Source organism: Caenorhabditis remanei, chromosome V, assembly GCF_010183535.1.
Source record: "Caenorhabditis remanei strain PX506 chromosome V, whole genome shotgun sequence".
In the NCBI taxonomy this organism is placed as follows: Eukaryota; Metazoa; Nematoda; class Chromadorea; order Rhabditida; family Rhabditidae; genus Caenorhabditis; species Caenorhabditis remanei.
This window is the reverse complement of record NC_071332.1, coordinates 10429561-10456989: the sequence shown is the minus strand read 5'-3', so window position 1 is coordinate 10456989 and position 27429 is coordinate 10429561. Positions and strand designations below refer to the sequence as shown.

Genomic DNA, 27429 nt, shown 5'->3' with positions numbered 1-27429 from the left:
TTAAAAGAAAAACGAGAGAACAGTTACATTCTTGAATAGTCTTCAAATGGGATTTTTTAATTTCCTCAAAGTCTACCGAAAGGTTTTCGACAACAGCGTGAGGCGGTACCTCTGAAATCTATATTTTCCATTTCAGCATTAAATACGAATTATTTCTTCTAATTATATTCAAGTCCCGCCCCTTTGAAACCTGAATTTCGAACCCGTAGTTCAGATCACAATAAATAGGTCAACCAATTCACCTGTCTTTTCTCAATTAGTACTACTCAAAGATTGGAATGATATCAATTTTAATCAAAATTTGAAGCAGCGAGACTTCACCTGCTTGCTAAATTCTAAATTTATGTTGTTCCTTTGGAGATAATCAAATCATGACTGAACCGTGGTTTCCTTCAAACTGATGTCAAGTTATTTCGAGGAAAGAAGGGGGAAGAAGTAGGGATTCTGTCTCGGTCACACATCGAGAAGTTACCACTTGACTAATGGAACAGAGTATAACCGGTTAATGAAGAATAGTGATGAATAGATGATGGTATAAAACCAAAAACAAAACGGCTTTCGGTAATTTTGCTGTAAATTATGAGAATTCTGTTTTCACTAGTTTTATTTACTTTAATTCTTCTAGCAGAAACTCGTGGAAGATACGAATTCATAGAAGAAGCTGACTTGCCAGCATTCTATTCGTAAGAATAATACATTCTCGGCTGGAGAAATTGTAATATTTCTAGAATGAGAAGCGCACAAATGGCTCAAAAAGCTCAGTTAGCTCCACAAATGGCTGCTCCTATCCCAGCGGATCCTTATCAACAGTATCTTCAATATCAGATGTATCAACAAATGGATATGCCACAAGTGGCAGCATACGCCCCTTTTGCAATGTATAGTCCGGTTTATAGAGGTAGGGAAAGATACAAAAAAATTTTCTTGAAAATCTGACTTCGGAAAACGGTGTACCTGAAAATCTAGGAAATATTGCAGTATTGAATGATCAGACTATTAATATTGAGGGAAGAAATACTGAAAAAAAAAATCTGTTTTGATAAACATGATTGCATTAAAATGAATTGGCCAAAAATCACAAGGAGTACTTTCTTTTTTTTTAAAGATTTTCATTGAAAACTCCTCGGTATTTTTTCGATTTATGAATAATTGAAAAGAGTTATTGAGAGCATTAACCAGAAAATGAATGACTTTGAATACCTTATAAGATTCATTGTGACTTCTATTGCTTTTTTGCTTTCTTTTGATGAAATCAAAAATTAAAATAGAACACCAGAAAGTGTCAAGTTCTAAGGGAAATCAATTTATCCAACAAAACACCGAATTTTCAATCCCAAAAGCAATTGGGGCTCACATCTATGTAGTCTAGAAAGATAATTGAGCAACTAAAAAAATAAATTACACTTTTGCAGATGAGACTAGTGTCTAGAAGTTTCAGTGAGGCAACTTGACACAAGTTTCAAAGTTTCAAACTTCTCCCTTTTTCATGTGATCGAAAGACACTTATTTGATAAAAGTGACGTTTTTGGAAGCTAGGGTGACATTTCAGAACAGTTTGGAAGTTTTTTTTGCAAATTTCGAGAGTTTTTCAGGAGGTTGTCAAATCTTTGGTTTCCGAAAATGAATGTTAGCATATCATATGCCTAATTCTGCTCATTTAAAAAGGACTTCCACATTTTGAACTTCTCAAATTTTAGGTCAAACGCCAGTAGCTCCTCCACCATTCCAAGCTGCTCGTCCTGCTCCCGTTCAATATCATCCAATGGCTTATTATCATCATACTCAAGCAGGACAACCACCAATTCGTAAAAAGTCAGCAATGACCTAATGTAGTCAAACACGTATAATATAGATCAAAGCTACCGTATTCAACTATTTTTTTTTCTGAAACAGAATCAATATATGTAAATAAAGAAAGCCGCTGAAACCACATCATCTGTGCTAATCCTTTTTATTCAACACACACATTTTATGGCTGTGGGAGGTGGTTTTTTTCGAAACAGAAAAGAGAGAAATAATAGGATGTACAATGGAGAAATGAGAGTAATTGGCAGTGGGGTACACAAGAGAATAAAAAAGATAGAGAGAAGCTGGAATCAACAATCCATTCGGTTGTGGTAAATGATGTCATCATTGAAGGATCCGCCGTCTGTGAGACGTTTTGAGGCAAGAGCACAAAGCTCTCGTGAACTAGAAAATTGTATATTTCATTAATAGATAAGTGTGAGGTCATTAATGAGGTCATACAAGGAGGTTTTTATATTTAGAACTCTCATTTCCTCAAAGTGCGCTTCAATGCACAATCGTATCTCACAAAGTCAGACAAAAAGAGTTGTGCGTGGGAGAGAACATCAAGAAAAGTGTAACACTTTTTTAGAATTTCATAACATATGAAGTACGGGAGACTGTCTTTGAAGACATCCTATTTACTTAACTACTTTTTCAAAACTCGCTTTCGTATGAACTAACTAGGGAATGTTCCAGACGTAACTTGGCCTTTCAAATTGGCTCATATCCTATAAGGTACTTCTGAACACGCTGATTCCGAATAAGTGATCCAATTTTGCTGAACGATTCACTGAACTGAATTATATGCATTTTAAGTCATTTCTAATGCAAAAATTGCATTTTTCAAGAGGCTGAAAATCAATTTTAGACTCAATTTTTCTAATTTTTTCTGTGTAATATGTGTAAATTGAGGTTGAAATAGCGCATTAGAAACTTTTTCTAATAAATACAGTTTTCAGGAAAATAATTGTATCACTTTCATTTTTGGCATTTGCACCGTCGTGATTAAACTTTTCCTGAAAACTGTTTTTACTAGAAAAAGTTTCTAATGCGCTTTTTCAACCTCAATTTACACATATTACACAGAAAAAATTAAAAAAATTGAGTCTAAAATTGATTTTCAGCCTCTTGAAAAATGCAATTTTTGCATTAGAAATGACTTAAAATGCATATATCTCAGTTCAGTGAAGCGTTCAGCAAAATTGGATCACATATTCGGAATCAGCGTGTTGAGAAGTACTTAATGGATAATGAGCCAATTTGAAAGGCCAAGTTACGTCTGGAACATTCCCTAGTAAGAGGTTGAGAAGTCATGTAACAATCGCCAGACAACTCACATATCGAATGCCACTGCTTGGCATTTTTTCTGTTTCACCAAACACTTTGAGCATATTCTACACATATCTGTACACTGTTCCAATGAATAAGCCTTCACAACTCTCAACGCTTCCATCTTTCCAATTGGTCTAACTTCTCTGAAATTCAGAATTTTTCAGAACTGATCAAACCATGGGAACCTACCTGAAACACGATTTGACTCTTGTGTCTCTCAATCTTCTTCCGTATTCTGTTTTCGGTGTGTTCACTACATTATAATTGTCAATCACTTTCGGAGCAATCGGTTTTGGAGTTGTTGTAGTTGTAGTTGTGGTTGTTGTTGTAGTCGTTGGTCTCGTAGTGAGAAGATCTTCTCGATTCTGATTGCTTACTGAGTCTGATGGTCCTTCATATCCAGATAATTGGATATCCACGTGTGTTGAAGAGGCAAGAATTGAGGAAAGTGTAGTTTTCTCTGTTTTCAAAGGTTCCAATTCTTCATCAGTTTTTGAAGATTCATTCTCCGAAAATTTAGAAGATCCCTTGAAAACATCGGAAGTTTTCACCACAACAGATTTGTCTGATTTATCCAAACATCCATTTTCCAAATATAGAGACTTATCATCATCAATAAACAAATCAGGAATATCTGCCTTCGACTGAGAAGCCAAAATGCACTCCTTATCTTTTTCATAATACATTGCACTCTTGCATGTCACATCATATTTCGTTTGACTATTTGTGCATTGCATTTGACAGTCAGCTACAGTTGCCACGTCACGAACAAGTTGATCTACAATTCCAATCAAAACTTTTCCAGGCGTAGAAGTGAAGCATCCGGATTCAGTGGCTACAGTATCCCTTCGAATAGCCACACTTGGCTTGTCATAACAATTTCTATGATAGAAATCTGACATTGGATTCTTCACTATTTTCACATCTTGCTTTGATTTTCCATTCAGTTGGCAGTTGGAAGTTCTCTTAGTGTATGTGATTGATCTACAATTAAATTTAGAATAGAATTTGTCATGAATCAAAATCCGAGAATTCCCCGAAAGAACTAAAAACACCTGAGAAATTCCGAATAATGAACTCACTTGCATGTTTCTCTTGGCATTTCCAAACACGCACTGAAACATTTATCAATACTCAAATTTCGGAGAGAAAGCAGTGGTCGAACGAACAATGATCTATTCGGTGTTTTATCAAAACACATTCGAAGTGAAGACGTGGCGATTGGAAGGAGAAGAAGTAGATGGAAACGCATCTGAAGAAATAAATATGAAAAAAGAGGGATTCTAGAGAGAATGATTCAGGAAGAAGAAAATGAAAGAAGTGGATAGAGTGAGAGTAAAACAAATAAAAAACAAGAAACTTTCACATGTGACCGTGAATCGGTTCACTGGAACTTTTAGTCTGAACTGATTCAATACTCTAATTCTGGGGAAAAGAAAAATATGATCATATTTGAACCGAACACTGTAGAGTTCAACAAAAAACGGTCTTAAAATTTTGAAAGGTCCTCTTGGAGTCTATCCAAGTTTAATCAAGTCGGATAGTCAATTTGATCAGATTGAAGAGATTTTTTGTTTTTGAAAAATTCAACACCAAACTTCACAAAAATTCAACACCAAACCGCACACTGAACGTTTGAACTAGAAATAGAAATCTATAAAAATGAAAGAAATTTTAAAAACTGATTATATATAACTTGATTACAACTGACGAAGTATTTCGGAATCAAATGAGAAATCTGACTTCGGTGTCCTAGTGAGAGAAATTTGTGTTTCCATTTCAACCGAGAGTTAGACTTTTCTTGAAAAATATCTGATTGTTTTTATAGTCCTGATTTTTTTTGATTAATGTTAAATTGTTATAAGTCTGCTTTTTGACAGTAGCTGAATACCGTAATAGAAATAACACAGCAAAAAAACAATTCGAAACATCATCAAACACTTCCTACACTGAATTTGAAGCACCTTACAAGGAAGGTCACTCACTCAATTTCTCAAAAACCAAATATATATTCTAAACAAGATACATCTAGGTTTGTGGTCATCTCCATCATTTTCCTTCTTCTTCTTTTATACCGCTTCAGTCATTTACTAATTTCCGGATAAATAGTATTTGAAACGTGGAGACGCAGAGAAAAGGTGAAGAAGTGGAGACAAGTGGTTTGTTTCGAGAGCCTTTTCTTATTCTTATTCAAAAATTAGAGGTTATAGACAGTTTTTATTAGTAACAAGTAACACATTGGCATGAGATATTGACCTTGGTCGAGTACGGTGACGAATCCCTCTTCTCTTTCTCTTTACTTTTCCTTTTTTGTGGTTTGTTCATTTTTTCAAGGTGAATCGACAAAATTTCCAATGAATTATGAATCTCTGGATTCTAGATTTTCAATTCTGAATCTGTTTTCTTGATTTCACAACTCTCATTTACTCTCTCAACACTCGAATCCGGAACATACAATTTTCAGAAATGGTCACTGTATCAATATTGTAATATCTCACATATGAAAAACAGAAAAATGTTCATTGAAATGTATCTTTTTTGTTTTTTGGTGAGACGTGATTTACTATAAAAGACGACAAGAAAAGTTACTGAAGCAAGAGAAATCGTGGTTTGCTGGTTGGTGTTTTCTCAGCTCACACGCAGTTCTTTCTAGTTTTTGCACTTTGGTTTCAGATTTTCCAGAATCAAACTGCCAGGATGGATAAAATATTTCAATACGGAGGTGTTGAAGCTATTCCGTTGTATAATTGCAGGTAATGACATCTCATTTTCTACATTTTTCATAATAGTTTCTGATAAAACAAAATTTCAGTTCAATGTCTTCTGATTCCTGGACTACTCAATTCGGGTTGAAACGTCCTGTTCTTGGAATCATGAGTATTATCTATGGAGCTATCTTTGAAATTCTATTTATCCCTTGTCTTTGGGCTATGCTTGAAAAAGAACTATGGCGTATGTCTTGCTACAAAATTATGTTTTTCGTTGGTATTGTTGACATTTTCGCTCTCGCGATGAATTCTATTTCAACTGGATATTTGGCATACGAAGGAGCAGTCTTCTGTACCCATCCAGTCTTCATTTATATCACCGGATTATGGGGTCTCGGACTGTGGTGTTGTTCGTGTCTCATGAATATTTTGCTGCTTGTGAATCGAACATTGAATATCTCTAATTCAAATTTATCTGATTACGTTTTCGAAGGACATCGCACTTATTTAGTCTTGCTTATTCCAATTATTTATGGATTGTACTTCATGTTCTTCACACGAACCTGCGTTTTTTCTTCTAAGTACTATGCATGGTTCTACGATCCTTTCATTTTTCCGGATAAGAGTTCGGAGGTAACTCATACAGGCATACTCCGGATGTTCAGTTTCATAGTTTCAGTACACAAACGTTGCACATGGAATAAACAACCTGATGATAATGTGTGGGACATTTATATTTTATGGATATACCAGCCTGGCTGCCGCGCCTTCGGCGCTTCATCCGGCTGGCCTCTCCTCATTTACTTGTTCACCTTCTCAGAAATGTGTCCGCGTGGCCGAGTGGTCCAAGGCGGCGGTCTCTGCGCAAAGAGCGCAAGTTCGATTTTGGGCCCGGCCGCCTTTCTTTCTCATTTCTCAAAATTTGCGGACATTGGGACAGATGGACAAACCCCACATGCGTTTTATATATAAGAATGATTAGTTTTGCACTTTGTAAATCTAGTCGTGCTGGAAAGTCGCCGAGAATTCAAGTTCAGGTAAACAAGAAAACTCATAAGTAGAGACCGCAACATTATTTTCAAACCCAATTTTCCATTAAAATTTCCATCCTGACTTGTTCTTCAGGTAAATGAAAGTACATTCCCAATTTTTTTCCCGAAAATATTCAGACTCTCCGAAGTTACAGGACCTTTTAGTCAGCCATGGTTACTACTGAATTTCTCTTGGGGAATCCTTTTGTTTTCCTGGCCACGCAAAAAATATTTTCTGTTTTCACGTTCAATCCATTAAATTTTGGCAAAAATTGGGAAAGTCCGAACCAGAAACTCTTTGATTAAAAACCCAGCGTGTTATCCACTGGACCAAACAAGCACAAATGTGACGCGGATAATAGGAAAATATATTATTGACGTGATTTTTTGAAATTCAAGAGAATTTTTTGATAGATTTTTAGCATATTTCGAGATAAAACATCAAATATCTAAAGTTCGACAGCACGAAATTTTTTGTTTCCAAGTGCATCTAGTTCAAAATTTTGCGTAGATTCTGAATCCGTCAAAAAACGATGCGTGTTTGACCTCCTTTAACCTGAGCTGCCGGTAAAGCTGATTTTCTTTTTGAATCTGTTGTCTTCCGACATCGAAAAAATCACATTTTACAAATCAATGAGCTTCCAAATTTTGGCCCCAGGTACCTGAAGAGATGACCAAAAAGAATATGTCAGAAAATATATATGTTATCACAGAAAGTTTTCTAATGTGATGGCTCGCAGTTCAGATGGCTCCCAAAAAAATTCGACAGCACGAATTTCGAATTTTTTTTCAAAACCTATTAGAGTATGTTCAGAACTATTAGAAACTGTCAAAAAACGATGCGTGTTCGACCTAGAACATCCTAAACGTGACATTTTTCTGAAAAAAGCACAACGTTTTTTCAGTTTTCCGAGAAAACTAAAAATTTGGGTGAAACAAAAGTGTGTTCATTGAATTTTACGTACTCGATTACATAAGGGCCAAATTTTTCATTCTGCTTTATTGTACTGGGCTCTCAGGGCAGACCGTCAAACATTCTGATAATCTCCCCATGACGTCCCAAGAGAAGAAAATGAAAAACTCCGCCCACGTTCATTGCGGTCCCTACTCATAAGGACTGATTAACATTGCTTTTAATTTCTAGTCTTATCAAATTTTATATCAATCAGTTGCAATTTGCTTTATCAATCAAGTATCTTCTAGTGTTTATGTCATTATGAACTTCATTTCGGTACCTGAATGGATAATAGTTTTTGCTCAATTGTTATGGCAGCTAGATCATGGTGAGTTTCTGTTGATAGTAATATGATATGGTTTGTGTGATTGAAGGTTGTCCAGTGATTATATACATAACTATAAATCCAACGATTCGTTCGGGATTTTGGAGAAAAATCACATTCAAAAAGGTGATCAAAATTTCAAAACAATCATTGATATTATGATTTAGAGACGAATCTCGTCGATGCAAACCACATCAATTCGACCTTTCCCTTATCGTGATGTCTGAATGTTTCAATATGTTTTTTCTGTAATTTTGCATTACAAGGAATAAAGCTCAATTTTCAAATAAAAGACTACACCTTTCTAAATTTGATCATTAGTGATGCACAACCACATGACATGATGTCATTGGTGCTTGATACTATTTGGAAGAAAGATTCTGGAAAATATAAAAATAAAAAACATGATTCAATAGCTTTTCGACAAGAAAAGTACAAGTGGGGGGTCAAAATTGGACTCTCATTAAAACATTCATGAACATGAAACACGATTGAAATCTGCTTACTTGTTCCAGTTTATACAAAAAACGATTGAGATGTTTTTATCGTACAATTCGAATGGACTTTTCAGACTACACAGATTGCTCAGTTTTTGCTAGAGTGCCGTATCGCGAGACGATTCCAGCTGAAACCAGCATATTCTCGCAATCGTCTCGTTTCGTTTTGTCTCGTTTTGTCCAGAAGTTCAGCATATTCTCGTTCAACATAGTTCAGCAAAAGTTCAGAAAGAAGTTCGATCGGGTTAAGCTGGGAAGCAGTTAGATTCGACTGATCCTCTTTTCTCTCTTTGTTTTCACATTTTTTTCATCACTTAACTTCGGCCCACGCGAGATTCTCGCAATGTCCAGCAAGTAATGCGGAAATGAAAAATAATTAAAACGTGCTGAAATATGATGTAACTGAACTATGCTGAACGAGAATGTGCTGAACTTTATGCTGGGAATAACGAGACAGAACGAAACGAGAATATGCTGGATTCAGCTGGAATCGTCTCGCAAAGCGCTAAAGCTGATTCTCGCGAGACAACACTCTAGTTCTTACAGATATTTGAAAATCGATGTCTACACAGTCACGAACATAAGAATGCAAGAAAAATTGTTATTTTTTGCTTTTAGTGAAAGTAACGCGAAGTCGGCTCTATCCATATTATCGAGATGAATGCAACAGAAAAAAATGGTATTACACTATCTTCATCATCACTTTCTTCTTCTTTCGTCTTACTACATATTTCTCTTTTTTTCTGTTTCTTGTTCAAACAATACGTTAAAAACTCATTTCGATAACCTCCATTCCCATTTCCATCCATATAATTTGTGAAATAAAGGTCAATAAATTCAAATGTTCTTCCCCTTTTTCGCTCCCAATCACCTCAACTGTTGCCTTTATCTCTAAGCTCTCTCAGTTGCCCTTGTCTAGAAACCGACATTCAAAACGGACAGTCTACCTTCGAGAAGCAGCATTTTTCTCGAATATTCAACTACTTTCAAATCTTCCTTTTTTCTTCATCGAATTATTTTTGAATAACAATTTCAACCTCTGTATTCTCACGAAGAAAATGAGCCGCGGAGAAGATTTCTTCACCAGTGCGGAGAACAGTAAGTGTTTTAATTGCTCTTTTTTTTAATTAGACATACTTTTCAAAAAAAAAATCTTACGAGTTTTTTTTCAGAATTGACGTGCCTCTATTGTGATGATGGCATTGAAATCGATGTGGACAAACTGCTCGTTCATCTCAAAACGTGCACTTTCGCAGGAAACCAAGATCTTGTATGTTTTTTTTTTGTCAAATAAGAGAAAATTGGCTAGATAATTGGTTATGGAAATTACTAGAGCATGGATCTGTTTTATGAAATTTTTTACTTCAAAACCATTCTTAGTGGAGTAACTCTTTATTCTACATTTTAAATGAGAGTCTCAATTATTTCAGCAAAAAATAAAGAGGGGCGTCATGAACACTCACATCGCCTGGAAAAACAATTTTGAAAACGTGGTTCGTGTCCATGAAGCTATCGACAAAGGTGAAAATCCTTGGGATTGCATTCGTTTGTGCCCTACTCGACGATACCATTCAATCGATGGATGGGAGAAGTTATCAAGAGAATCGCTTTACAATGTGAGTGGATATCAATCTGTTTTACGATCAAACTTTTAACATATCAGGCTGCGACTCGAGCACAATACATTTTGCTCTGGGACAACTTCAAAGACTACAATATCGGAAAAGAAGAATTGGAGGAGAAACAACGGCATGTACTCGGAATTGTTCAGACCGAGTACAACAAAGACGTCTGTTGGAAGAAGTTCGAAAAGGGATTCCATCGAATGCAATCAGACCATCGCCGCATTCATCAGCTCTTCGATCAGCAGATGGCTGAAATCAAGGGTTCAGTTATTGCTCATTCTTGAACTCTTTTTTCTTTGTTATCACTGTAGTTTACTGTGTTTTCAATTTTCTATATTTCAGTTGTGTTTTTTAATATTTGATTCAATTGGGAAGCTTTGATTTGGTGTTTGAATTTCTGGTTTTTCGATTACTAGATGTTGACCATTTTACTTCATTTGTTAATGAAGTTTAGTAACTTTCAACTTGGTTTCAGAAAGTTAGAGGTCGAAATTTCTTTTTCAGATTTCCTTTGCAGAAAACACCGTGCGCTTTGACACCATGAAAACACTTTCAATAATTCAAAACGTCCTTTAGGACCACACATTAAAAATTTTTAAACTTTCAAATTTGCAACGTCACACAATGTTTTTTGTACCTCTTCTTTTATTCATCCCACGTTTTTGTCTTTTTCGTTTCTTCTTCTGAAATTCTCCTGTCATTTCCAATGAAAATAACTGTGTGAATTGGTTTGTATCGGTTGCAAAAAGAGTGAGTTGATCCGATTGGAATTCTAACATCATTTTGTTTTTCTATTTTTCAGTTTGTCTGTTCTCTTTGACTTCTGTTGTTGTTGTGTTTCGTTCTCAAAAAAGAGTAAAGCTTAACCAAATTTAGAAAAAAAAACTTGTAGTAGGAAAATGAAAAAAAAAACGAACGCTTCCCTTCTCACTCACTCACTTTCTATTTAATGGCATGCAGAAATAGGGAACCAAAATAGCAGAGAGAGGTATTCGGTGGGTTCCCTGCTCCCCTCTAGGCTATTTTCATGTTTTTGTTGTTTTCCATTTTCCTAGTAAACCTTCCTCTTGTTTTCGTTCTTTTTTTGTTGATTAGGGTCAAGAGCACTCACTTTTTCTCCTTTTCTTGTGTTGAGAATTTCTATGCAATGCCCATGTCATCGACGAAGATATTCTAGAAAGCTGGGAAAATTTAAAAAAAGGACCTAAATTCAAAATAACGACCACGTGTACGTGTACGTTGAGAGTTTCATTAGTTTTGAATACATCCATTCAAAAATTGAAATGTACCCGCACTGGATAAGTTTCTCAGATCATAAGCGGCTTCCTTATTCAAACCTTTTTGAATCCTGTCCTTATGTTTTCACGGTTGTTTATGTAACTTCGTCCGCTTTTACTCAGATTTGTTAGTGTTCTTGTTATTCAAAAAAGTTTTCCGCTCATTCGTCCTTCACGGCAAAACACAGAAGCTTAGATATCGCGTGATATTCGAACTGCCCTTGCTATTAAAAGTATACATTTGTTTACTGGTTTCTGGTAGCTGACCATTTTTTCAACAAGCCTTGATTATGATTTGTTGACCATTGATGTTGATATAAAATCTAGATTTTTGTATGAATATCTCTCATTTCGAAAAATTCTAGAACCTTCTCGGCACTGATTAAGTTACAGAATCTTTTCGAATGATGTGCTTTTCAGTAAAACTTATTCGATATTGGAACCAAAACGTTCAGTCCGCACGTCATAAGTGTGAAGTGCTAACGGATTTATGTCACTTCGTCGACGTTTCTGTTTTTGAAAAACTTTTTTGAAGAGAAGAGACCTTGAGTTTTTGGAAATCTGTCAGTTTTGATATTGTCTCTTGCATTTGAAATTATATTCGTCTTAAAAGAAGTTGTTCGTTCCTGGTGTGTCCTATAGGTTGCCGGTGTATCTGTTCACCACAATGCCATCCGAAATGTGATCGAGGCATGATGAATCCTGAAACCACCTCTGTGCCCTACTCTTCAAATCTCTTTCTCTTTTTCCTCTCATCCGTCCATACTCTTGAATCCAAGTTCCCCTTATTCATGACAATTGCCATACCTTTCTCATTTTGTCACACCTTCTGCGTCTCCCAATAGTCTCGTTGTCCATATATCCTTCTATTTTCCGTAAAAGGACTTGCGCAACTATTCTGTCTTTTCGCCACCATTTTGCTGACGCCGCAATCCTTTCAGGTTTCCGCACAATGTACATGCAAATAAGGTCAATTTTCATCTTCTTCTGGGAGACCGACTTGTTTCACTTTTCTTTAATTTTGAAGCAGAAACACCGGCTGGGTTTTTTCCAGAGGAGAAATGTACGGTAATACATTTTTCGTTTTACTGAAGATATAACCATTTCATTTCGAATCTTCTGGTGTTCAGCCATTTCTGTAAAAAATCATATCAGTCTCATTTTCCAACTAATTTTTATACTTTGTAGTTGAAAGCAACTAATCGGTATACCATTAGTGTACAAATTGTGTTTACTTAAACTTTGACAGTTTGTCTACCTCCATTAGGTCAGTTTTCTATTTAAACATGAACAGAATGTAGAAAAGTCGAAAAGTATCAAATATCATTTCCGGAATACTCAACATTAGCAGAAGAATAATATCAAAACCGGATCCCAATATCCTTCCCATTTTTCTTGAAAAGAATCAACGTTCCCTTGTAAATTGATATTTTCTTCCTTTCTACATTCCCACAACACAATATCTTCTTATCACATCAAAATGAAATTCGAGTCAAGAGTAAATAGTGGAATTTCAGCCGAGAAGAAAAAGAAGAAGCCGAAAAAACATGTTGTTGTGGTCCTCCATGTGATTCCTTATTTCACTTTCTCCTTTCAATTTTTTATTTCCAAAAAGTATTTTGTACTGCAATCAGTTGACATCATCTGCTAAAACTTGCACTTACTCAGTTTACTCGGGACCTTGTAACTTGATATCTCTTCAAACCAAATTATTATTTTGGTCGATCGAGATTCATACCACCAAGTCCAGTTTATAATATAGGTCAATATTTCTGCTCTCTTTGCCCTTTTCTCTTTTCGGGTATAAAAAGAGATCTGACCTTCTTGCAACAAATCCATTTGCTTTTTTGTTGAATGTCAAGTGACTGATACCTCCCTCGAGAGATATTTCATTTCTCAACAACCTCACACATATATCATTTGTACTTTCACACTTTTCTTCTTTTCTTTTTTCTTTCGAACTCGAAATCAAAGTTTCATGCTCATCACCCAGAATACTCGGGTAATCTAATTTCATTCTGGCACTATTTCTGTGTCTCTTCTTCTTCTCCTTCTTTTTCTTCTTCTTCTAATTTCATAAATGTTGCATGCCACAAATTGTGCTCATCAAAGAAATGTAGGGAAGCGGCTCGTTAGTGAATGTACTCGTAAACGAATTTTCGTCAATATGCTATATGTATTCTCTGGTCATTTTTCAAATTCCTTCATAGCATTTTTGATGAAAAGGAGTCAAGGTCAGAAGAAGATAGACAAATAGTTAAAAGAAGAAAAAGAAGATGTTCCAATTGTTTTATTATACTCTAGGTCACGACCTTCTGCTTCTTTGATCTACTATCTTTCTAATTGGCCATAGAGGCTTTTTCGTTCTATTTTTACAGTATTTGTCTCAAACATTTTCGAAAACATCAAATAGAACTCTTTGATTCAATCTGGATGATATGAGCCACTTGACGAAACAAAAATTGTATTATGAATCCCAACATCAGTTTTAAACGTTCTTGTTTTGATGTTCTGATGCAATTATGAAAAGTTTTTAATCCAAATTTCACCAGTTTTTCAAGTGCACTAACTTTAAAGTTTTGAAATTAAGAACTAGAAAGGCTAAGGGTCTATATTTTCAGACTCTGTTCAAAGCTATTTTCCAATCTCTCATAAAATGTCGTTTTGTCTTTGTGACATTCTCATCTCTTCTGTTATACCATCATTTGTCACCCAACCAACACCCAACATTTCACCTCTGTCCCCTTCAAAAAAGGTTGTTGTCTGTGTTGTGTGTGCACCCATCCATCTCACCCAACACCCTTCATTCTCTTTTCTTTCTCCACACCGCCCATTCTACTTCACACCATTCATTTGTTTCCTCTTACCTCCTAATTCTCTTTCTTTTTACTTTTGAGTTAACCATGTTTTTTGATCACTGACTAGTATACATACCTTTAAACCTAAAGGAAAAAGAGAACTCATAAAAGTTAGAGCGTTTTTATTTTGAAAAAATAACCTTAGTCATAGACGAGTGGGAGGACTAGGTGGAAGTCATAAAAATAGAAAAAAAGAGAAAAAGAACATGAGCATGTGTTTTTAAAACAGCTGTCAAGCGGTGGATCTGTAGTGCACATGGCGACTGATAAGTGATAGATAAAGAGTGTTTCCATCATTTTGATAATGATTTATTATGACGTTTCGGAATGACAAGAGGTCCAGATATTCTGTAAGAAATTGATTTGTTTACTTTATTTTTCTTCATTTTTTGAAATTCATTCGAAATTTGTACTCGGAGAGCGGAAGCACTCGTTTGTTTTAATTTTGTTTATGTCTATCTACATATTTGTTTTTTCTTGTTTCTTTTTCTTTTTTTCTTTTTTTCCTTCAATTTGCTCTATTCCTTATTTGGTGCCTTCCTTCAGAATCTCTCCTTTTTTCCTCAATCTTTGATCGTCTCATCTCGTTTTCTCTTTTATTTGGGATGACGGCTTCTTCTTTTTTCGGCGTCATCCGAATCCCATCTTTTTCTGTGGTCCCTAGGATTTGTTGTTCCAAAAGGGTACATGCATTAGATAAGAAGTTCGATGGATCTTTAGGAAAATGGTTTGCTAACGAAAAATATTGCTATAATCTAGCTTCTATCCGGCAACTATTCAATAACTTTTTTCAACTGAGATCTCATTTCTAGTACTTCAAGAGATTAGTCTGGTTTCTGTACTTCACGGTTATTTTTACAATCTCAACTGTTTTGAGTTTAAAAAAATCTAAAATTACATGTTATTCTTGTTTTGATGTGACCCATAAAACAACCTCAGATTTCACTCCTCCGCCTTCTGCCACCAATTTTATTTTTCCCACCGTCAAATCCACTACTCTCAGCCGTTTCTCTCTCCACCATCTCCTCCACTTTCTCTTCATAAACTTTCTATCTTCATCACTAGAGAAAAAAGAAAAAAAGGAGGTCCATTGGATGATGTATGGACTGAAAAGTGACACGAGACACAGAGACTCACTAGACATATGCTTATGACACGGAGGAGATGGAAAACTTTTCGAAAACTAAGATTGGTGCAACATGCACGAAAGAGAAAAGAAGCAACATCACACTAACACGCGAACATAAATTGTCACACTGGGAGAGGACTGCTTCTGGGGTGCCAAAACGAAACATTTCTTTGATGATCTTTCTCTTTGACCCAAAAAATGGTGCAGTTTTGAGGCTCTCATTGATTTGGATGAGAATTTCTGCGATTTGACTCAACGAGTTTAATCCTAACTTTGAAATAGTTTATCCCGAAAAATCATCAAGACAAGCAATCCGAAACATAGAAACTCCTAGTGAAAAGGAACAGTCTGCAACCATTTTTTGTTATTTTATTGAAACATGTTTGTTTTTCGAACACTTTGCCACCATAGCCATAGAGATCCGAAATCGAGAGAACAGTTGTTCAATCAGCACATTAGGAGTTGTCAAGAAATTGTAAAACTGTTGTATTACTGTCCAAAAGGATACAAAGAAGTTAAAAATGATTATTCTGAGGAGACCTGTGGTGAGTTTTACTTTTATGTTTTAGATAACAATATTCGAACGAAAAAATGCATCCCTATCATTAATGGACCTACCCACGAAGAAGACTTGCCTATTCACGAACGCAAAAAAAATGTAAAAAATGCATTAAATTGCATTCGTGAATAGAATTAAATGCTACAATTTTTCTTCGTGGGTGGTCCATAATAGAAGGAAATCGGCACAATTTATTGCCGATTTTGTTTTTCTCGAATACAGGCCTCGAGGGCAAAAACTGAATATATATCTGAAATCTGTGTTTTCTCAACTTTCCAATGATATAGGTCACGACCCATAACTCCACGGGCACCTGGAGGCCTTCCCTAGTCACAGTGGCGTTTTCGCGTACCAAAAGCGGAATTTCGGATCCTCGTACACACTCGAAAACGCCACTGGCACACCACTGCCCCGTTCTGAGTTCCAAATTTCTAGCCTCCTACCTAGTCTCCATTTTCCTGAATCTGATAGTTTTCCATCTTCTTACTTCACAATTTTCTCAATTTTCCGCGCCCTCCTTCTTTTTTCTCTTCTCCTTCTTTTTTTTTTCTTCTTCTTCTTCTTCTCCTTCTTCTTCTTCTTCGCCATATCAGTTTTTCACCATAGTAACCAATTTTCAACACTTCTCCCTCCTCGAGATATGTTATATCTTCTTGTCTGTGTTTCAGAGCACAATGCATCAGTCCTTTTTCCACTACTACCTCTGGCTTCTCATTCCTTTTACTCCCCGTATTTCATATCTATTCTGTTCAACTCTCTCTTATTCTGATTCATCTAAAACTAAATGCAGCGAAATAGAAAATTCTCTCGCTTTCATTGGGTTTGAAGCAGAAACAAAATTTATTCGAAATTTTTAAACTATCAAAATTTCAGAGAACAATGGTGCAATGTGGAAATATTAGGACACTTATTTGCAAAACTGACGACAACTACAATATCTATGATGTGAGCTTTAAGTTTAAATCATCAGTTTTGAAAATTGAAAATAAATTTTGAATTAATACTTTCGTACAGTTTTTCTAGAAGTTGTACTCACTTGGACTGTTACAGGATGAGTTGGACTCGCTGGGATCCCTCAAAAAACCTCGAAAAAAGCTTCTTCTCTCCTCAGTCATCATAACTGTTTTATTTGGAGCGGTTCTTCTTACAGTACTCCTCTTGACCAGAGACAAAACGCCAAAAGCCACGTATGACAGGTATTATGATCAAACCTATATAATTTCGAAATCATAACGAACTTTCAGATCAAACGACCACAACCTTCAAAATCTAATAGAAGTTTCACCTGCTGCTCAAAAATTACCGAAGAAAGGGAAACTGTTCTGTTGGGTTCAAACTTCAACAATATATCATGATACGAGATCGCTTGCAATTAATGAAACGTGGATTCATAGATGTGATCATGGACAATTATTCACTTCCGAGAAGTTTAATGATTCACGGATACCGTATTCAACAGTATTCGCTGGAATTCCGGATAATTATTACAATTTGTTTTTCAAAAGTCGTTATGCATTCCATCATATTTACACAAATATTTCCTCCGAATTCGATTGGTATTTGAAGGTGAATCAGTGATAATGATAACTTGAGTGAAAACATATCTAGTCTTCTTCAGGCCGACGACGACACCTACATCATTGTTGAAAATCTGAAGGCTTTCCTGTCAACTTTAAATCCTGACGAGCCTCATTATCTTGGATACGTTCTGAAGCCATATCTCACGAACGGATATAATGCGGGTGGTGCAGGATACATCATCTCGAGAGCTGCATTGAAGATTTTTGCAGAGAAGTTGTATCCGAATGCGACGTTATGTCCCGATGATATTTATGAAGATGTTGGAATTGCAAGGTGTGTGAAATGAGGGATTGTTAGTTGTATCGTGGTTGTCAAATATTAGCCACTGCAACATTTTGGTAATGGTATAGCTGTCCAAACAACTCCAAACTCAAACAGAACAAAAATTTGAGATAGATGTTGGATACGTTCCCGATATTCTCTGACCAAAAAAAAACGGTCTTCTGATCAAAGGAAACACATTTCAGATGCCTCGCGAACGCCGGAATCTATCCAGAAGACACCCGTAACTCACTTGGTCAGAACAGATTCAACACGTTTTCTCCAACTGAAACATTCCATCAATCGAAAGCTAGTATCGATTGGGTCAAATATTTGGAAAAAAGGGTAATTAACTTTCTTTTATTCTGTTCCTATTCTTCAATGTATTCACTTTCAGGGTTACGAAGCATTCGCCAACGATCTCATCTCGTTTCATCACTTGTCACCAGATGACATTCGTCTTTTCGATATTCTTCTCTACCGAGTTGATAGGAAAAAAGTCTAGACAAATCTATAGAATTTATCGCGTTCCTCCGAATAGCTTTTCATTGTTGGGAAATTTAATTTCCGTTCTTTCCTGTGATTTTTCAAACAAAAATCTCTAGGCAGCACTTTGTTCATTTTTCATTTCATGTCCTTTCCCCACACTTTCTTTTCCGAATCTCGCCAATTTCTGAGTCTAACGGGTTATCATGTTCATATCACTTTTTAATGTTTCTATCTTCTATCATAAATTATTTTGTTTCTCAAAAAATATTTTATTTCGAACGTTTTCTCACCTATTCCCCATACTTCCGACTAGACTCCGCCCATTTCGTACACAAAAGATAGCGGGCGGCGGAACCCGCGTGAGGTCGGCTGCGCGTTTTCATAGCGTTAGCTGCTGTCGTCGGCGGGTTGGGGATGATGACTTTCTGTTGTAGGAATCTCAATGAACGACTGTGATATAAAAATGCAGTAATCACTCTGACCCAATCAATTTTTGAAATATCCTGAAAGGGATTTGATAAGAATTTCAAAGAAGAATGATCGTATAGCGGATGTGTATTTACAAATTGGTTATTGGAATAGAAAAGAAAGTTTAATGCAATTCAGGTACGGAGGCTAACTGCCGTTTTCGTCGGCTAACTGCCTGGAAATTACCTGAGTAATTCTTCTCATTTTCCTGCAAACTCGCCTTTGGAACACTGCTATCAGTGTGATATATAGAAAATACAAAACCGACAAGGGATGCCATAAAAATGAGAAAAAATATTGATGGTTTTTTAACAGTAACCAATCCGAAAAATTTAAGTAAACACAATTATTAATCTTGATCAAAGTATATATCAAAGTACTTATAAGTTTTCAAGAAAAATGCCTAGAACACAACTGATTGCTGAGGACTACAGGACTACAAGGAATAACTCACAGTATACATTTTGCATCCTTCTCTCGCGCATTTTCAGCAAATGAGGTCACTACTTTGTCCAGTCGTAAAGGCTCTCTAGGTCGTAATTTATGATAATAAAAAGAATCTGGGCGTTTAGAGAAAGTGAAATTAAAAACGTTTGTACTGAAATTTTTATGTAGTGAAAGTCAAAACAAACTTCTGGGACGGCGCGTGTCCCCGCTGACAATGACGTGACTTCCGAAGTATCGTACTAGTGAACTCTTTATAATATTTATTCCTTGGTTTCCTATACTCACTATCAGAAACCGTAGTTCTTTCATAAACTCTCATATTCTGTCTTGGGTGTTACAAGATATATTTAGAAACTAACGGTAGTATGATCTATTGATCTTAATTTCAATTTTGAGTCGAGTTTTGTCTATTTATAACATTAGCAAGAATACTGTACCCTTATAGGTGTAGATAGTCCAATTGACGGAAAAACACAACTGAAATGGGATGAAGCTAATTTTCAGAATCTTCGTTGTTTGATAAATTTATTTTGTATATCTCTACATCGGAATTCAGTAGAAAAGCTGTTCAAACAATGAATCTTTATGCAATCAAATATCGAAATTTTGTAGGAGGAGTGAGTGTATTTGTTTCCTTTAGTTCAGCTAATTGACCGTATTATTAACTAGGGTTCCTCTTTTCAGTATCTAGTTCATTTCAATTTCTAGACAGATAACAGTTATCCGTTCATTTGACTTATTAATAATTGATCATTTTCATTTGTTTTTCTTCTCTTTTTCATTATCGACCGTCAGTTCAATCAATTCGGGTGACAACGCCCTTAGTGTTTGATAAGTATACTTTTGTAGTGAACTTTTGGTTTGGCTGCTTTTTAAATAATTTCAGAGTTTGGAAGAGTCAACTCTTGATAAAATAATGACGGTTCGAAGATTTTATTTTTATAAATATCATTGAGATCGAGCATTAACTTTTTAACACCAGTGTTCCGATGAAGCCATGAAAAACTGTTGTGGAAGTTTTGAAACTGAGAACAATTCAGAAAAAGAGTTTAGGTTTAGCCTAAATTTATAATAATTCGGAAATAGAATCATGTTGTGTAGTTTTCTTCGAATCAAAATGTATGTCGTCTGTTCCACGTGGCTTAATAGTAAGTTTACATAGTCTTGGTGCGAGAATCGATATGAAATATTGTGACTCAACCTATGAAAGATAACAAAGTTTGTCCTCCATAAAGTGCTAGAGCAAAGTGTTTCACACGCAATATTCTGTTCTGTTCAACAGAGAGACGCCTCATTTTGACAAAAGTGCTCTTTTGTTTCGTCGTTTTTTTTCTTTTGAGAAGTGATGAATTATTCAAATGACACTCTCGGCACGGCTCATGAAATAAAAAGAATCTGTTGTCCTGGAAGCCATTTTTTGAAAATGTTTCTTTTTTTCTGCAGAAGTTTATCTTCTTGGCTAGCCTCGCATTTCGAGTTTTTTGTTATAACTTCAATTAATTGAATTTCATACTAAGATTTTATTCAATTAGAATTCCGTTCAGTTAGTCAAAAAATGGCAACATGAATAGTTTATTAATTAAATTTTTAATAAGTTTAAGGTAGTGAGGGTGTATCTCATTCAAATGCATTAGTTCAAAAAGGTTATGTTCACTTAGGGTTTCCTCCGGATGACGTTGTGCTCCCTGCCTGATCTCTTCTTTTTATATAATATGTTCACTCTTACACGCCCTATTTACCAGAACAAACCAAAAAACCTTTTTTGTTTCTGAATTGAAACTTCTATTATTTTCATATAATGAAGCCATTTCTGTCGCGTTTTGAGAGATTTCACTATCTTTAACTCTCTTTTTTTCCAGGTGGTTCCACAACTATGAAGAGCTCCTTACGTGGTCCATTTCTTTTTATTCTTGGTGTTACTTTCTCCGGATTCTTGTTCTCTTTACATTACACTAGAAATAGAGATTATCAGGTGAGTGACGAAAAAAAAGAATGGAGGAAAATTCATACTTTCCAGGCACCCATTACTATTCCTCGATTAGAAATTGGAACTGAAGAGCTGAAGGAGAAAAGTCAAGTTCTTCAATCAAGAGTGATATCGTCAACATCAAAATCAAAACTGCCACCTCACGCTGCTCCAGAAGCCGTGAAGGATAAGGAGCAAGGAGAATGTGACTGTGTATCTCAAAAGACTGGAAAAGTTCATAACTTCTGTTATATGGATCCACAGAATTTGACATCAATTGGCAAGAAGTTCAGCTGTAATCATTTGGCAATTCTAGAGAGATTGAGTGAGTCACAGAATGCCTTCAAATTATTGATGGAAATTAATTCGAGTTACAGAACTTGTCGATAACCCTGGACCGTTTGTGGATCTCTCGAAATCATCCGAAAACTCAAAAGAAATAGTTTTCGTTTCTGCTGTATCTGATAATCATTTCAATGAGGCCACCGCTTCGATTTCCGCTTTCTACAAATTCAACCCAAATCGAAAATTTATTTTGTACAGTCTTGGTCTCGGAGATCTCTATATAAAAAATATCAAAAGAGACTTCAAAAACTTAGAAGTCCGAATTTTCGACACATCTGGATATCCGGATTACGCAAGAAACTGGATGGAATACCGATTCAAACCACTGATTTTGGCAGAAGTGATGACTGAATTCTCGAATATTTGGTGGATGGATGCACATATTGTGGTTAAGAAACCGAATATGATTGATGTTCTTTATAAAAATATTGATGAGCATGTTAAGAAAGCGGATACCGATATTGTAAGTTCTGGTTTTTTCATCAGAGAATATTCATTATTTTCAGCCGGTGCCTTTGTATTTCTTCATTCATTCCAGCCACAGTAATTTTGCTACACTATTCCCGCGTGAGTTATTTACAGACTAATTCGAGGTTTTACTTCTTAATTTTTCAGAAGTCTTGTCATATTTCCCAACGAATTCAATCGATCTTCTGAAAAGTGAAAAACAAGGAGCACAACTCGGAGCCAATACATTTTATGTTGCTAGAACTGAGTTTACAGTCGAAGTTTTCAAATGGTATTTTTCGTCATCAGATGATTCTTATATTTACTTTTCCAGGTGGATTTTATGTGCTCTGGACAAAACATGTATGGCTCCGCCGGGTGCTCAAGTGTATTGTCATTTTGGAACAAACAGAAATACAGAGTTTGCTCATTGTTTCAGGTGAGATACATACCTTCATAGATCAATTTTATGATATTTTTCAGATTCGATCAATCCATTTTGAACCTTTTGATGCTCAATACGTACCAAGATCATAATAAGTATTTCTCTAACCTCGGTTGGCTTTTTTAGGATTTTATCTTCACTATTTAGTTTTATTGTATGTAAAAATCGTGTGTAAAGTGAAAACTCCGTTTGTTGTTGATTTGGAAACCTTCGGGTATTTTTAAAAATTAATTAAATTATTTTCTAAAATCTTCTTCAGAAACTTCTGAAAGACAATTAAAACAGGGTGTTTAGTGTTAAGCTATAGTAAAAACTGTATTGGAAGGCCTCTTTTATAAGAAGAGCTCCGTAAGCACTGAAAAAAACTTTTCGGAAAAAAGGAGTATTTGGTAATCTATCGTCAAAAGACCAATCGCTGAATAAAAACAACGCAATAGTATTCATTTTCATGTCAGAGATATAGAGAAAACAATTCGTATCGACACGTATTTATGAACAGGAGATGCATAATATTCAAAAGAGAGCTGTTTGAGAGATTTGTACTGATCCGGACTATTGATTAAGGAAGAACGTGTAGAATGAAAACAGTTGAAAGTACATACCGTGAGTTTTTACTAATAGCTTTTCGATGAAAACTATGAATTTAAGATCGATCAACTCGAAGAAACTCAAAAACTTCTGTGTTTCTTTTTGTTTTTGCGATTGTCTGTTTCTTACTTTTAATTTCAGTACACTATAATTCAAATGGTTCTTACCAAGTAAGTCGAGATTACATAAAGAAAAAAAACCACTCTAATTATATATCTTTTATATTAACATTCATTCCAATAAATGTGTTGTTATTATTTCAGAAGATTGTTACATCTCAAAATGAAAAGGAAAATGGGAAAATTGCGGTGAGAATCGCCCTTTCAGTGTCCAGTAAACTAAGAGATATTTTAAGATCCAAGCCTCAAATTCTATGAAATCTTTTGATATTCCTACAGAAAAATCATCTGAATCAGATAGTTTCAAACTCAAGAACTCTGTTTCTACAATTCGATCAAAGCCTAATAGTTCTGTCATTTTTAATGAAGGAACAACCGATTGTTATTGTAAGTCGGAGTCGTCTGGAAAGAACTACAACTTCTGTTATGTGGATCCACAAAACTCTTCTTCAATCGGAAAAAAGTTTGATTGCGTTTATGTGAACACACTGGAAAGGCTGAGTAAGTTGTGGTTTATTTTCGGAAATGATTGCTTTCTTTCAGAAGTTCTAAACTATCCTGAGCCTTTTTCCTTTGTTTCGGAATTAATCGAAATTGAAGAAGACGTAGTTTTCGTCTCAACTACATCGGATGATCACTACTATCATAGTTCTAAGTCTTATGAAAGTGTCCGCAACTATTATCCAACTCATAAATATATTCTATATGGTCTCCACTTGTCACCGGGATACGTGGCACAACTCCCCAATGATACTAACTTTGAATTTCGCCAATTCAATACATCTGAATATCCCGAATATGTGAATCATTGGATGGAATATCGCTTCAAACCACTCATTATGGCTGAAGTTTTGAAAGAATTCCCGAATGTTTGGTGGATTGATGCACATATAAAAATGAAGCAACCAAACGTTATCGAGAGATTTTTTGAAGAAATCGCGACTAATCGTTCAACAGAAGACTTTTCTTCTATCACTTCTTTTCTGAATACTGGTCATAGTAATTTTGCAACATTATTTCCAGGTGAGAGCATTTTGGTTAGATTCACCCATTTCAACAACTTCAGATTTATTGGAATACTTTCCGTCGAACTCACTTCCGTTGCTAAAAAAGTCAGCTCAAGTGGCTGCTGGAATTATCCATATTCCAAGAACAGAAAAGACACTTCAAATTTTCAAATGGTAAATCTTTGATCTCCATTTATTTCAATGCTGTCAAAATTCAAGGTACGTACTTTGTGCTCTTGATGAGAAATGCATGAACCCTCCCGGAGCTCAAGTATTTTGTAAATTTGGACCGAATCAATGGGACTACTTTGCCAAGTGTTTTCGATTTGATCAGTCTGTGCTGAATCTGTTACTGCTGAATCAATTTCAAGATCACCACAAATATTTTTCAGATTTCCAGCTCACCTTTTCTTCATGATTTTAGTAAATTTTGTAGATTATGTTTATTTTTCTGTTTTCGTTATTCTGAGTCTCTTATTTTGTAAAAGATTTTGGGAAGAAATAGAAATGTATTCTCAGTTTCCTGGCAACTAAAATGAAGAAAGCGAAAAAGGGTGGCGCTGATGTTTGTTTTGACTTTCACTGCATAAACATTTTAGTACAAACGTTATTATTCTCACTTTCTCTAATCGTCCAGATTTTTATTATTATCATAAATTACGACCTGTCTTTACGACTGGACAAAGTATTGGCCTCATTTGCTGAAAATGCACGAGAGGAGGATGAAAAATGTATACTGTGAGTTGTTCCTTGTAGCCCTGTAGTCCTCAGTAGTCAGTTGTGTTCTAGGCATTTTTCTTGAAAACTTACTTTGATCCAGATTAATAATTTTCTTCATTTAAATTTATCAGATTGGTTATTATCAAAACTCTCGCAACCATCAATATTTTTTCTCATTTTTGTGGCATCGCTTTTCGGTTTTGTATTTTCTATATATCACACTGATAGCAGTGTTTCAAAGGTGAGTTAGCAGAAAAATGGGAAGCATTTGTTCTATTAAAATTCAGGCGTCAACAGAAGTATCGTTGCTGATTCAGAAGGAAAAACTTCTTCGGCTCGAAGCCAGAGCTCCCATACGACATAAAACTTCCAGCAGGGGTGAAGATAATGCAGTATCTTCTGTTCTGACGTCTACTTTATTTGACAGAAAACAAGGAAAATTAGATTGTAATTGTAAATCAAAACAATCTGGAAAGAGCCACGACTTCTGTTATGTGGATCCACAAAACTCGACTTCAATCGGAAAAAAATTCGAATGTGCAAGTCTGAGTATTCTAGAAGGCTTAGGTACGAAATTTCAATGCTTGCTCAATGTATTCATAAACTTTTCAGAACTCGTAGAGAATAACGGGCCATTTGTCGATGTATCCACTCTGCTTCATTACAATCCAGAAGTGGTTTTTGTCTCGGCAGCTTCTGATAATCATATCACCCAGGCAATTGAATCAATTTCATCTTTCTACAAGCACAATCCAGATGGAAAGTATATTTTGTACAGTCTCGGTCTTGGAAAATATCAAATCAAAAAGATAAAAAGAAATTTCAAAAATCTCGAAGTTCGCATATTCAATACAACCGGTTATCCAGGATATGTGAAACATTGGATGGAGTATCGTTTTAAAGTTTTGATTTTGGCAGAAGTAATGAAGGAATTTTCAAATATTTGGTGGTTAGATGCAAATATTCGAGTGGAGAAAGGGAATATGACACAGCTATTGTTCCAAGAAATCGGTGAACTTGTGGAGAGAAAAGGAGCTAAAGATGTGAGTGATTTCTTTTCAATACTTTGGTAAATATTACTAATTCCATTAGTTAGGAGATGTTTTCAAACCCGTTTTTCAGATTTCTCCTATTTATTCGTTCGTTTATACTGGTCACAGCAACTTTCCAGTTCTATTCCTAGGTATGCAAATTGAAAACCGAATAAAATTGTTCTGTTTCAGAGCTTCTAACATACTTTCCAACCCACTCGATACCTCTTTTAAAAAGTTCAAAACACGGCTCTCAAGTGGGTGCGAATGCCTTCTTTTTCATGAAAACTGAGTTTACAATTGAGTTGTTCAAATGGTACTGTTTTCTTCTAATCCATAAGTTTTTATTTCATTATTTTCCAGGTGGGTTCTATGTGCTCTCGACGAAACATGTATGGCTCCACCTGGCGCCCAGGTTAACTGTCATTTCTCTGAAGACAGGAACAACGTGTTTGCACACTGCTTCAGGTATTTCCAGAGTTCTGTTCTGAATGAAATCCGAGAATTTTCAGATTCGATCAATCAGTATTGAACCTTCTGCTACTTAATTATTATCAGGATCATAATAATTATCTTTCCAAGCTTGGTTTTCTCTTTTCACGAACTTGATTGTTTTCTTGTTGTTTTCTTGTTTCCGGTTATTGCGAGTTAAACCACTCTTAATAATGAATTATTCACTTTTCGTTTGCTCTGAACTTTCGTTGCACACGGCCAGATTGAGAAAAGAGAACACGCTCTCTCAGTTTAAACAATTAATTGTTTTAATTGACGTTTTGCACACGTAAAAATTATAATTATGCACATTTCAGAATCAGAAGAGTGTGGAATTTCCATCAGCATGATGTCAGTGAAACAAATTGAAAAACATTTTGGTGAGCTGGAGTCTTTCAATCACTTAACTAATTTATGACTTCAGTTAGATCTATAACCAAACAATGCAAGTCATATTTGTTATTGTTTATATTCTTCTTGGCTTTGTCTGGATATTTCATTTCATCTTATTATCAGGTAATCCAAGTTGATCAACTCCATTAAACAGGAAACGAATTTTAGGGTAAATTGAAGGTCACACATCGGTAGCAAATTCTCGTCTGTGAATGCAAATTGTCCTTATTTAGTTCAATGTGAAGTGTACAGTTTTCTTGTTCATAAAATGGTTTTCTGTTCGAAACTATCAAAAACACGACAATGAGCTCCTACAGATAACAAGAAAAACAATTAGTTTCTTGATACTTCTTTTTTTGGATACGTGAGTTTTTTCTTATTGTTTCTCTTACTGCTGTTCAACAGGCCGATCTTTACATCTTCTAAAAATGACTACCTTTTACAATTTTTAATATTCAAACTTCACAAGAAAGCGTTTTTAATGACGGCACAAACATATAAGATATAAACTTTCAGAATCATTTGATAGTTATTTCGTGCACTCTA

At 35.4% G+C, this 27429-nt stretch overlaps 7 protein-coding genes across 7 annotated transcripts; 6 read left to right on the top strand and 1 right to left on the bottom strand.

The window, feature by feature from the left end:
- Nucleotides 1-729: 729 nt before the first annotated feature.
- GCK72_018800 (uncharacterized protein) lies at nucleotides 730-1828 on the top strand (the record flags this gene model as incomplete). Its single annotated transcript, XM_003110371.2, has 2 exons — nucleotides 730-898; nucleotides 1698-1828. 2 exons carry the CDS (start codon nucleotides 730-732, stop codon nucleotides 1826-1828), a joined length of 300 nt encoding a protein of 99 aa, XP_003110419.2.
- A 268-nt stretch (nucleotides 1829-2096) lies between these two features.
- GCK72_018799 (uncharacterized protein) lies at nucleotides 2097-4372 on the bottom strand (the record flags this gene model as incomplete). The annotated part of the gene is made up of 4 exons (XM_003110347.2): nucleotides 2097-2190; nucleotides 3126-3263; nucleotides 3310-4104; nucleotides 4203-4372. 4 exons carry the CDS (start codon nucleotides 4370-4372, stop codon nucleotides 2097-2099), a joined length of 1197 nt encoding a protein of 398 aa, XP_003110395.2.
- Nucleotides 4373-5817: 1445 nt separating this feature from the next.
- On the top strand, nucleotides 5818-8366 carry GCK72_018798 (uncharacterized protein; the record flags this gene model as incomplete). The annotated part of the gene is made up of 3 exons (XM_053732748.1): nucleotides 5818-5873; nucleotides 5933-6461; nucleotides 8307-8366. 3 exons carry the CDS (start codon nucleotides 5818-5820, stop codon nucleotides 8364-8366), a joined length of 645 nt encoding a protein of 214 aa, XP_053581661.1.
- Nucleotides 8367-9694: 1328 nt separating this feature from the next.
- GCK72_018797 (uncharacterized protein) lies at nucleotides 9695-10545 on the top strand (the record flags this gene model as incomplete). Its single annotated transcript, XM_003110254.2, has 4 exons — nucleotides 9695-9734; nucleotides 9809-9906; nucleotides 10067-10252; nucleotides 10300-10545. The coding sequence occupies 4 exons, from the start codon at nucleotides 9695-9697 to the stop codon at nucleotides 10543-10545; spliced, it is 570 nt and encodes a 189-aa protein (XP_003110302.2).
- A 6418-nt stretch (nucleotides 10546-16963) lies between these two features.
- GCK72_018796 (uncharacterized protein) lies at nucleotides 16964-18431 on the top strand (the record flags this gene model as incomplete). The annotated part of the gene is made up of 6 exons (XM_053732747.1): nucleotides 16964-17029; nucleotides 17135-17280; nucleotides 17329-17650; nucleotides 17703-17938; nucleotides 18133-18271; nucleotides 18324-18431. The coding sequence occupies 6 exons, from the start codon at nucleotides 16964-16966 to the stop codon at nucleotides 18429-18431; spliced, it is 1017 nt and encodes a 338-aa protein (XP_053581660.1).
- Nucleotides 18432-21203: 2772 nt separating this feature from the next.
- On the top strand, nucleotides 21204-22659 carry GCK72_018795 (uncharacterized protein; the record flags this gene model as incomplete). The annotated part of the gene is made up of 7 exons (XM_053732746.1): nucleotides 21204-21302; nucleotides 21348-21621; nucleotides 21674-22104; nucleotides 22148-22208; nucleotides 22257-22380; nucleotides 22423-22527; nucleotides 22572-22659. 7 exons carry the CDS (start codon nucleotides 21204-21206, stop codon nucleotides 22657-22659), a joined length of 1182 nt encoding a protein of 393 aa, XP_053581659.1.
- Nucleotides 22660-23494: 835 nt separating this feature from the next.
- On the top strand, nucleotides 23495-26607 carry GCK72_018794 (uncharacterized protein; the record flags this gene model as incomplete). Its single annotated transcript, XM_053732745.1, has 8 exons — nucleotides 23495-23741; nucleotides 23784-24263; nucleotides 24307-24421; nucleotides 24467-24580; nucleotides 25341-25534; nucleotides 25580-26036; nucleotides 26362-26466; nucleotides 26511-26607. The coding sequence occupies 8 exons, from the start codon at nucleotides 23495-23497 to the stop codon at nucleotides 26605-26607; spliced, it is 1809 nt and encodes a 602-aa protein (XP_053581658.1).
- Nucleotides 26608-27429: the final 822 nt, after the last annotated feature.